Genomic DNA, 12,472 nt, shown 5'->3' with positions numbered 1-12,472 from the left:
AACACCAAGGTGGTTACTCATGGTAGGAACGTAAACAAGTTAGCAGTTTTGTGCTGCCCAAGACTGACTTGTGATTGGTTTAAAGAAATAAAAAAAAAGCATTTTTCCCTCGAAGCAGAATGATAATGGGTGCTGGCAGAGCTTTCAAGAGCCCTGAGATTGCTCTGTGAAGATGACCTTTGAACTAATGTGCAGTACAGACTTCCAAGATGAAGATGGCACACTAATGATTGTGAATAGGACCTGGCATTCTAGCCTGGTGCCGTTCGCTAAGCTGCAGAGACTCCAAAGGCACCCAGCGACACCACGATTTCCAGAATTGGTAAATCCCTCCTCCTTCTATATTATGAACTGCAGTGCAGTGTTTTGTCATCTTACATGCTGACTTTGTGGATCATATTTCATGTTTCACCTGTACATAACACAACCCTTCCCCCCATCAACACAGCATTATGGATTTTTTACTGCCCACTTAGCCATAAGAGCTATTGAGAAGAAACCAGGTAAACAAAATCAGAATAAACAAAAATGCAGAATGATGTATAATTTAGAAGAAAACGCTGCATTATCACTGCAGAATTATTCCAAAAATAGACCCCAATCCCAAGGGGAACTTCAAATGGCGAAGATTCTTAAACTTTAGCTCATTGTTAGTGCTGCATGCAACAGAATTACATTTTTTGTACTTGTACTCATACTAGTTAAGTACACATTTAGCCTGTTGATTTTAGTTTAACAATTCTGACACAGCTGCAACTCTTTATCTTCAACCAGTACAGTTTTGTGTCCATCAAAGCCTTGGGTGGTCCAACTTGCCAGTCACTTCACATCATCTGTGCCTGCATTTCTTAAACTGTAGTATGCATACCAAAATATAAAAAAAAATAAATACAATTAATTTAAAAAATGTATAATACTATCAAAATAGTATGACAAATGAAATGTAAACGCTAACTGTGAGATCAATAAAAATGGGTTTTAAATAAGTTCAGCCAGCTACGTAGTTGAGTTGAGGCGAGCGCGCCAAGCCGGTACAAGGTGAAGACAACGCTTGTAAACAGAGATCGCAAGCGGTGGAAGCTAAAAGGCGTGACAATGCAGTCATGGCTCCAAACAGGATTTATTCGGAAGAGAAGTCTGGATCACGAGGATAATGTTATGGCAGAAACGGCAGTGTTTGACAGTGATCACAGCAGCATCCCTGAAGTCTCCACGGCACCAACAAGCTGCAAATGGTGAAAAACCGTAAGGAGATATGACGGCGGTTACACTGACTTTTACTTTTGGAACACTGAATACACTCAACAGCTTTCTAAGTACGCTGCAGGAAGAACATGCGTGTTTAATAACCCCTCCTGTGAATAAATGCAATCTGTTGTCTGACTTCTGCATGCAAGTATGCGTTGTGTGTCTGTACTCACTCATCACCTCAGCACTGTCTGCTCCGAGATCTTTCTCCTCAGGATCAGCCTGCTATGAACTCTCTTGCAAGGCGAAACAAAGGCTCATTCTTGATTTTGACGCACCGGTGTTTGTTTTGCTGTCTTCTTTTTGTCCAGATGCTGAAGTCTTTGGAGCTGAAGGCACTCAAACCTTAAGCACTTCAATTACACTTCCCTTCCCTTTCGGCCTACTGTCTTTTCTCCAAAATAATGCAGGCCCAATTTCTTTTGCGGTCAAAGGGGGAATTAGCGTTCATTTTGAGATTTGCATTCGCTGGGCGTGTATCATCACAGCGTGTACAAGCCTGAATGTTTTGAGTAAAAAGTTGGACTGCTTGAATGTGGGTTTTGAATTAAAACCCTCAAGCCACAACGACACTAGCATTGCTTCACAAGGCAAACAAACAGCAGTTTCATATCCCTTTTATGCCTCAAATCAGTCACTTACTGGAAATGATCCACCTTTTCTGTTGTATTATGAATATCCACTGAAATATTTTTTCATCTTTTTTTTTCTTTATTTTTCACAACTTTGGCAATGCTTCAGAGTTTTTCTTTCTCTTTAAACCGTAGCGTTATTATTTTGGTTTTGGGTCGAGGTTAAATTTTGTAACTTTTGCTTAAGTCCTTGTCGATGCAGACTGTGTACCGAGTTTCATCGTCTTTGTGTGATATGACTAAGGTGAAGCTGCTTTCTTTCTTCTCATCCAATGTGTAGATTGATAATGTGCGGACCCTCTTTTTGCAGGTTTGCATGCGTTGAGGCGAGCGCTGGGAGGCTCCCAACAGCCGACAGACCAGCAGCTGAAGGGGGCCATGACCGTCACTCTGCAGGACCTGCAGTGGGCCATGTCTGCGGTGAAGCCAAGCGCCATGAGGGAGGTGGCTATCGATGTCCCCAAGGTACGTTTACCTCTGTCAGTTACTGCTCCCTCTCCCTTTATCTCCCTCATTTGTGAATAAACGCAAGATCTCAACTGCATTGCTTTGTTTATTAATGAAATAACCTATCCACCATCCTGAGCTCTTTTCGGGTTGTCCATACCATTCTTGTCAAGGTAATATCTCAGAAATGAATTGAGGTACACAAATTTGGTCCACATGTCCACTATGGCTCAAGAATGAACTTACAATTTGATGGTAAATGGTCAAGAGGTCAAGGTTACAACACAAATCTTTGGCAATAGCTCAAGAATTCACATGATAATTTTGCAGACATAAACCCATAAGTCAGTCTTAAACTCATCTTTGGTGTTGCACAATGCAGTGGACTCAAGGTTCATCATCTAGCACGTCCAATTGAGCAGGGACTTTTTTGCACCAGGAACTGCAGGTTGAGGACTAAATTTAGTCCATGGTTCCCCTGGTCAAAACACAGGAAAGTGTCCCTGAAATGGTTCCTGGTCCTGTGGAAACAGTTCCTGTGATGGAAACAAACTGTGACTGCTAATGAAAGACTGCCAGCAGGTAATGTGGTCAGGGAGTAGAAGAAAAGATATACAATTTTAAAGCTTGATGCTTTCTAGGCATCGAAAAATAAATGGCAGATACAGTTCCTAAAGCTTGCCAAAATGTGATTGTGTTTTGTGTTAAGTTAGCCAGGAGAAGTTAAAGAAACGCAGCTGGTCAGGAAAGTTTATCAGCTCTCTCTAGTGCAAAGAGCCTTACAACAGGAGATGGACACAATAAGACTAACTAACATTGCCAGCCAGGCCCTAAAAGGCTTGCCCCCCCCCCTTGATTAATATGTAAAAAAAAATACAACAACAAAAAAAAATTGTCGATTGGGGCAGCCGCTTAGTTCTCTTATGCCTTGGGGCGGCCCTGTACAGAAATGTCTTGTTTAAGCAAAAGAAAACGTTGTCGATGATCACCTGCATTTATACTTGAGATGCAGAAGGCTTCAGTTAAGAAATGATCCTCAGCTAAAATAAAACAAAACAAAGCCATATAGGGGGACAAAAGGAAACCATTGAGGTTAAATTCAAGTTGAAGTGCGATTAGTCAGAAGAAAATGATTCCCAATTATTTTGATAATTGTTATAGTAGTTTTTCAAGAAAGAAATGCCTCACTTCTTCAATAAATTAAAATATTTGCTGCTTTTATCTCCCATTTATGATGCTAAATATGTTTTTCTTTATGGTTATGGTCAAAAGAACACATCATTTTAGGCTCTGGGAAGTCGTGATGAGCATTTTTTCAATTTGTTTTCAGACTAAATGATTAATCAGGAACATCGATTAATCACTCATGATGACTATATAGACCCTCCTTTTACATTCCTGCCTAGTTTATGATATTATCCTTATTGGATCGGTATCAGTTGTGTCTTAGTGGCGTTGAGCATTGCAGCGACCCAGCAAGGAGGCAGACAGGTTTGCCTCAGTCTTTTAAAGCCCAAAACAAATGTGTAACTCAAAGAACATCCCCACTTATTGCCATGAGAAGAAAACTAAAAGCTCATCGACAGCAGCCATGCCTCCCTTTTCCTCTAATGCACATTCAAAAATCCCTTAACTCCTCTTTGGACCACTGACCACTGAATCACCAGCACTTAAACGATGGGGTCAGGCTGAGGAAGACTGGAAATGACCCCGTGGCCATTTTACCCTTCACTGCAATGAAGATGAATCACTTTGCTCTCAGCGGATAGAGGGAGGGAGAGACAGCGGGGGGAGGGGAAGGAGGGATGAGAGGACAGTGGTGAGACTCCAGGATGTTTTGGAGTTTGCATGTGCAAGACATAACGGACAGGAAGAGGGCTAACATCATCCTCCACCGGTAATTGAAAGCAGATCGGGTCGCTGACGGTTCCTGCCAGCGACCAAAAAAAGAGAAACAGAGGAGAAGAAGAAGAAACCTCCTTCCTATCCCTCCACCCCCACCCGCCTCCCCTCCTCTCCCCTCCCTGCTACACTCTGCACTGAGCTCACCCATAGACGTGCAGTCTTTGCGGCCGGTTCCTGGAAACGAGAGAGGACTGAGTTTGGGTTTGGAATTTTTTTTTTTCCCTCTATCCCCCTAGCGCAGCTCAGCTGAAAGGCCAGCCGCAGAGCCCCGGACTTGATTATATCCACATGAGTGCAAACATTTGTTTCTAATCCATTTTATATAAGAAACTTCCAGTAGTGCCGGATGAATACACGCCTCAAGTTCCTCAAAAACCTTCTCAGATCAAGTATCTAGAGGCTTGAGTTGTACAAATTCTGCCTCTTGATTCATGTTTTATTCATATGTAAATAAACTGGAGGTGCATTCCCATTCCTTTGCTTGTTTTGTGACAAGACATTCTTTTTGACTTTTATTTACCCAGCAATGCTATTTTTTTGATAAACATCCTCAACTGTACATTCTGGCTTCAGTATTTTCATTTGGCAGCTGAATGACAAGCCCACTTATTCTTGCTTTTAAACATACTCCTCATTTCCCTTTTGTTTGTTTCTTTTTGTTTTTTTGTCTGAGAAGTACCCTGCACCCTCCTCTCAACCCCATCAAAGGGCCAGAGCCTTGAGAGGCCCCTTGTAAAGATCAGAAAACAACAGTAAAAGATAATAACTGGGTCTCGTACAAAAAGCAAGGGAGTGAAGACGGGGGATAAAAAAGTGGCGCAGCGAGGTGTGAGTCAAAACATCGGCCTTCTAATTCCACAGATGCTTCATTCGTGACTAAAAGCAACTTGCAATTAATGCGACTTTATAATGTTATTTCTTACAATGACTCCATAAAGTCTGCAGACGCCTAACCGGAAAAAAAAAAAAAAAAAAATGCGAGAAAGAAGGGGAAGAGGAGACTTTACGGGGTTGTGTTGCACATCTGCTTCCTTGGCGGAAAGAGGCGGGTGATTGATTTGTGCTCAGATGATTGGCAGGTCTGAGGCAGGTTTACTCAGTGGCTTGAGGCCTTTAAAGCCCCCAAAACCACTAAATCTGGTTTGGAAAGCAGCTTCAGATTGCAAGTCACTCCAAACATTTGTTTTTAATTTATGTTCTATACCTGACGGTGGGAGTTTATTCACTTTTTGTTTGGCTATAAATGACAGGATCTACCACGTTGTTCACCCCTCCCTACCTCATAAATTCATATTATATTGGGCAAGCTGTCATGTCACAAATCATAGTTTACTGAAGTGTGACGTCTGGCAGGTTTTGTACAAGGCTTCTTTATACCTTCAGCAATCAGTTCTTTTGCTATTGTAGCTTGTTGATTACAGACAAAGTATTCAAAAAAAGTGCAGAAATGTTTCCAAAATGGCTGTTTTTTGTTGCTGGGGTTAAAAAAAAAACTTCCAACATCTGAGACTTAAATGTTCTTTTTTTTTAGCCTTTTGTTTTTTGTGGGGCTTTTTTGAGTCTTTAACTTCTTGCATATCTCCATCCGTGCCATAAAGCTTAATTTTTTGTATCCGTCTCTTCTTCTTGCTCACTGGCTTCTTCCATTTCTCTCTCTATAAGTCTGTTTCACTGTTCTATCTCTGCCCTTTTTATTTCATTTCATTTCTCTCTGGGCCTCAAACGAGTGCGATGCATTGCTCGACTGCCATTTCCTCATCTCTGCAACACCCGTCTCTCTCTCTCTCTCTCTCTCTCTCTTTCTCCCTTCCTCTCCTCCCTCCCCTGCCCTCCACCCGTCCTCTCCCCTCTCTCGCTCGGCGCTGTCCTTAAATTGTACGGTATTTACAGTATGTGGCCAGACGCCAGGTTTCCATTAGGTGCTTCATTCCCTGGAGACGGTGCCGGTGGCCTGGGATGTGTTACCTCTGGATGGAGAGCAGGAAGAGGGTGAGGAAGGGAATGAGCTTTAGAGGGAGAGAGAGAGAGGGAGAAGCGAAAAGGAAGAGAAGGGAGAGTGCTAAAGCAGTAGTATTTACGGGAGGGAGCGAGAAATGATGGGACAAGGATGGTCAGCTGAGAGAAGACAGAGTGCAGGAGGGATAAGACAGATAAGGAACACAAAGAAGGGGAGAGAGAGGAGAGAAAGTTAGATGAGCTCTGCATTTACTTAACATTTACATTTACATTTACTACAGTGCCCATCCACATTCCCTAAATCTAGGATAATAAGATTTATTCATAAAAAGGCTTTTTGTGCTCAATTTCCAATTTTTAAAAAAAGACAGGATAGTAAATATTTTTTGATATGTTAAATGCTGTGTTTCTACAGTTAATGGATGTTAAAAATGATGCACATACACAAACGTAAGACACGTTTGCCAAGTTCAGAATAAAACCATCATGAGCTTTTGACACTTCCAGTGACAGTCTGGCAGGAGTAGGGCTGAGGCATCGCAGTGCATGCTTCTAATCAAAATGTGTTCAAGCCAAAGTTCAGCTAACTTTCAGTGCGTTTACATGACACTTAAGAAAACCGAATTACTGGGTTAGTCCGACTATGATTGGATCCTTAAGATGCATTATTCAATTGATAGTCGCAGTACTCCTGCATGTATACGCTCCAGCGGATCAGATCGGTTTTTTGTGTTCTGCGCAGGCACGAGATTTTTCCCTGGGGCCGTGAGCCGGAAGTAGGCGGACAGCGGCGGCGGCGTCTTTCCTCCGAAATCACCGCAAGAAAGAGCGCCATTGTGCCTCTAGTTTGTGCAATTATCATGTACACCATATATGAAGTGCACAAAGATGTAGCTTTATCTCGCTCTTCATATGCCATCTTTTTTGAATGCCGAGGCAGCTGGTGATGTAAAGGGGTCAGCCTAGTTACCACTAGTTGAAATGAATCAACCCAACGTGCTGCATCCTAAAATTCCCATTTTTATGTTCAAACTTTTGTGTCTACTAAAAAAAGAAAAAAAGAAAAAAAAAAAAAAGTTTGCTAAACATTAAAGCATATACACACATTATTTTTTCTGCATTGGATCCGCCTGTCTTTATGCAACCACAGTCATGCTGGAGGCGTGGCCAGGGGGCGGAGACTGTGTCGTTATGACATCCAAACCTTTCAGACATCCTGCAAGCTCATTTAAAGCCAGTTTCTAAATATGAGGCTGTGGTTTTCTCCATGGATTGAGCGTTTTGATACTTTCATGGTATTAATATACAACCTAAGATGGATCTCTCACTTATCAATACACGCACAATATGGGACCTTTAAATCCCCTTATCTATCGCCAGGTTTTCTCATGCCCAACCTGAAATAACCCAGATGTCGTCATCGTGATTATTTTGACAGACGAAGCGTCTTCTCAAATTGACGTATTCTATGACAAGTAATCTGATCTTATCTTAATTTGTAGAATCAGTGGAATGTCCCCTCTTCAAAATAAGCCGTCAGTCTGAAATAAGGATATAGATAAGGGAGAAATCTGATATATCACATGTATGTGCAAACCTATTGCATAACTTCCTGCACAACCGCATTTCTCCTGGTTCCTGCTGTGCATGTAAATATACTCAAAGGGGGAGAGCCAAGCGTGGAGAGGAAGAAAAGGAGTGCAGGTGATAAGGAGGATAAGAAACAAAGTGGGTATGAAGGTAGATCAAAAAAGTGATAGAGGAGGGAGAGAGAGATGGGCGAGACCAACATGCCGGGGAGGGGAATAATGGAAGATAATGAAGAAAGAGACAGGAAGGATGAGCAAGAGGTCCGAAAGGGGGTTTTTGGATTAGGGCTTCACTTCTTATCTGCTTTATCTCTTCTGGTTGTTCACTGCCGGACTCTCTCTCCCTCCCTTCTACCCTCCTTCCATCTGTCAGACAGACAGCTGTTGGCTGACTCCCTCTCCGTCCCTGATTCAACCCAAGCCCCTCGGTTCCTCCGTCTCCTTCCAAATATGCTTTTATATTTCACTTCCCTCCTCTCTCTCCCCTCGAGTTCTCCGCAATTCACCCGGTCAGAAAGTTAAAGAGGTCCTGGGAGTGGGCTCCATGAGAACGTCAGAGACATCAGTGTGCAGTTTGTTCTGTTGCCTTTATTGTTGGCAGTGTTCATGTTTGAGCTGCCACAGATTGGATATGTATAAAGAACCAGAGCGATCGAGAGAGTACATTAAACCAATCATTTATTAATACTTGAGCCTTTCATAGTAGACCCCCCCTCACTTTAATACATACGATGCAGCATTTTTAATTGCATGTTATCCTTTGACTTCTTCTTCTTCTTTGTCTTCTGTCAGCTTTTTTGTCTTCGTTGTCTTGTTCTTGTTCTTCTTCTACACCGTGTTTCAAATAATTATGCAAATACCATCAACATTTGATTGAAAGTTTTTCAATGAAAGTTTTTTATCAATTTCAGACAGGTTTGGTAAATAGTTTGCCAGGTGAGCCATATTAAAGGGCTTCTTAAGGAGGTTAAGGAGGTTCTTCCACATGATTAAGCATTCACAGGTTTCATGCAATATGGGGAAAAATAAAGATCTTTCTGCAGATGAAAACTGTGCAGTAGTGTAGCATTTTGTAAAAGGTATGCAAACATTGGATATTTCCAGAAAAATTAAGAGAGATCATTGTACTGTGAAAATATTTGCGTGTGATTCAGAGCGCAGATGTGTTCGTTCAGATAAGGCGTATTTAGGAAAGTTTCTGTACGGTAAATTCATCGTATTAAGAGGGCAACTGCTGCTGGTGTTTCTGGAGTCCTGAGAACCTCTGAATGCAGGATCCTCCAGAGGCTTACTGATGTGCATAAGGCTTTCAGCCAACCTTAACTAATGCCAACAAGGAGTAATGACTGCAGTGGGCTCAGAAATACATGAAGACTCATTTTCAAGCAGTTTTATTCACTGATGAAAGCAGTGCTACACTGGATGGTCCAGATGGTTGGAATTCTGGATGGTTGGTGGATGGCCACTGTGTCATAACAAGGCTGCGAAGTCAGCAAGGAGGTGGCGGAGTGATGTTCTGGTCTGGAATCATGGGAAGTGATTTGGTAAGCCCTTTTAGGGTGCCTGAAGGTGTCAAAATGACCTCTGCAAAACATGTGAAGTTTCTAACTGCCCATTTCCTGCCACGGTATAAAAAGAACTGTGCCTGGGCTACCATCATCCCCTGACCTCAACCCTATTGAGAACTTGTAGAGCATCCTTCAATGGAAGCTCTATGAGGGTGGGCAGCAGTTTGCCTCAAAACAGCAGCTCCGGGAGGCAATTCTGGAATCCTGATGAGAGAGAGTCAAAGTGATATCAAAGACATGCTCCTATGTTAATAGTAACTTGATCAGTAACAATGTTTTGATTGAAATAGCTTTCATTTTAGAAAAATTCTCCTAATGCAAAAAATACGACCGATTTCTGTTTTCAATCCTTTTCATCTGTTTTGCATAATAATTTGGAACACTGCATTTTGAGGTATTTTGCAAAAAATGTTCTTGCCATCATTGGTCATTTTCTTTTTAATACAATCCAGATTATGATTTAACTGTCGAGGAAGAAAAAATCCTGTTGACTGCCAATTGTTTATACTATTTTGGGAAAAAAGAACAAAAACTATATATGCATAATCATTTCAAACGCAGTGTACTTCTTCTTTTCATTTTAAGCCACTACTTTTACTTCTTCTACTACCTCTACTACTAACTATTACTGCTCATACTACTTCTTCTACTTCATGGTAGAAATGCTACCTCAAATAATACAAATAAATCACTGATAAATCACTTTGGGAATCAACAAACAATTGTTAGTTTTTTGCACAAAAAAGAGTGTGTTCAACTGTGTTCACCAGCATCAATCAAACATAGTGGCATTAAATTTGCCTTAAAAACTGATTCTGGTTAAATCTGAGAATACTGGATGTCCACACTAGTGCTGAAGTAATATAACCTTCTCTGTTATGCTGTATTGTCTCATCTTGCCATATAACTGCAACGCAAGTGTAAGTAAACATTTCTGTCTTTCAACTTACTAAAAAACGCAATTCTGTTTTCCCTGATTTTACCTGCATTCACCCTCTTACAGGTCCGCTGGTTGGACGTCGGTGGTATGGAGGAGGTGAAGATGAAACTGAAGCAGGCCGTGGAGTGGCCTCTGAGGCACCCTGAGGTCTTCAGCCGCATGGGGATCCAACCACCAAAAGGAATCCTGCTCTATGGGCCCCCGGGCTGCTCCAAGACCATGATAGCCAAGGCCCTGGCTAATGAAAGTGGTCTCAACTTCCTTGCCATTAAAGTAAGTTTGAATTATCATACTGCTTTATTGTTTTTGTCTAGATAAGATAAAAGCATACTTAATGTTTTGGTGCAGTGCGTGATGAGGTCATTTATTAAATTCATAAATATGAACACATAATGTATTGCAGGTGTGTGTCTTTATATCATATTGATATTGTATTTATTATTATAATGTTGAGTGATGGGCCAAAGCATATGAGAAGTAAAGGAACCGAGTTAGTTTAAACACTCAAAGAAAACATGTCAACACTTCAACTCTGCTACGATGCAGTTCTGGTGATATGGGCAAGTGTTCAGTGGTGATGTCATTGGCTTGATAATTGATGACTTGTTGATTCAGTTTCATCTCACAGTCGAAGCCCTTTAACCTGTATGAAGCTTTGTATGAAACTGAAAGAATTCTCTGGAAATTACATTAACAACCATATAACCAGAGGGAAGTTGCAGAAACAAAAGAATGTCAGTGTTCCATCATGGCCGAGAGGTCAACCTGTCACCACCCCTAACATTCAGTTTTCTCCTTTATTTCCCCTAAAAGAGTTTTAAGCTTGCTATTATCTTATTTTACAATGACTGGCATTATGAAATACAAGGTGTAACTTTTAAAAAGTGTTTTGAATGTATTATTATCATTTTTTTCAAGTTAGTTATGGCTGCAACTGACAATTATTGTATTTTCATCTTTGATTACTATTGATGATCTAGTTTTGAAAAACGTCAGAAAATAATGAGAAACAAGTCCAAGTCCTGTCTTTTACATATAGTGTTTCATCAAAAATATTTAGATTAATATATATATATAAAGTAGAGAAATCAGGACATCTCCCTATTTAAGTGGTTGATAACAGTATTTTCAAAATATTATCAATTATCTATTGATTGTCAAAATAACTGGTGATTATTTTCTGTCAACTTATTAGTGAAAGAAATTATCGAAGCTCTAGAATTAGATAATCAAATCCAACCCTTCATGTTTTTTAGGTAGGACGTCTTGTGCACATTTTGTGTCTTTGGAAAGGTATAGATATTTCCGCTACAGTTCAAAATCATTTGTGTGGGTTATGCTATTATTGAAGTCTGGTGAACTAGTGGAATTGAAGAGGACGACATACATCTAACATGTTACACATCGCATAAATTAAAAACAGATAAACAGATAATTGAAATAATCATCACATTGCATGTGTCACAGTAGTAATGGGGATTTCTCAGATGAACTGGAGGCGGTCTGACTGCCCAGCTTCCTCTGCAGAGAGCTTTCCCGTCTGACCTTTGACCCTGCGTTTGTCCCCTCTCATTCATCACCCCATCCTCTCTGCCACCCGCTCTGTCGCCCTCACCACAGCCTTCCCCAGCCCGGCTGACAGAGATTGATTGATCAGCTTGCTGAATTTTTGATCAGGGGGATATTTGCAAAGCTTGTTGCTTAGCGAGACACAAAGATTCGACAGATTCTCTCAACCGTGGTCATTAAGCCGACTGCAGATGCGGGAGTGCCCTCCAGCTTGTTTGTTTTGCTTCACTTCACATTGTAAATTCAAACTTGGTTTTAGTTCAACCTGGAGACATTATCGTTGTTGCTGATTTTTTGTTTTGTGTTGGGTACAAAGGCGGAAAAAAAAAAAGAATTGCGCTCTAATTGTTGCACTTTAATCTTGTGCGGCTCTTCTGAAGTCATCAGGAAGACTTTCTGCATCATGAAAACTGTAAAAAAAAAAACATCCTATCCCTCCTGCTGAAAGCTGCTGTCCAGCATCTGCAATAACAGTATCAGGTTTTTCCAGTGCAGCGGCTGCTTTGACACAGATATGTTATCCAGATTTAAATGTGGATACTTTAAGCCTCTGCCTTATTTCCTCTGTGTGAAAAAAGCCCTATTATCATCTGGTCAATTTCAGCTTCCTCCCACTGC

At 41.0% G+C, this 12,472-nt stretch overlaps 1 protein-coding gene across 1 annotated transcript in view; it reads left to right on the top strand.

The window, feature by feature from the left end:
* Positions 1-12,472, top strand: part of spata5 (spermatogenesis associated 5) — a 116,452-nt gene that overhangs the window by 19,212 nt on the left and 84,768 nt on the right. Inside the window, exons 11-12 of the mRNA XM_037076770.1 lie at positions 2,191-2,345; positions 10,349-10,558. Of these exons, the coding sequence (XP_036932665.1) occupies positions 2,191-2,345; positions 10,349-10,558 (365 nt within the window). The remainder of the gene's footprint in view (positions 1-2,190; positions 2,346-10,348; positions 10,559-12,472) is intronic.

This window comes from Acanthopagrus latus, chromosome 18, assembly GCF_904848185.1.
Source record: "Acanthopagrus latus isolate v.2019 chromosome 18, fAcaLat1.1, whole genome shotgun sequence".
Taxonomy (NCBI): Eukaryota; Metazoa; Chordata; class Actinopteri; order Spariformes; family Sparidae; genus Acanthopagrus; species Acanthopagrus latus.
Note: the sequence above shows the minus strand (reverse complement) of the source record. Positions and strands in the feature narration are given on the sequence as shown.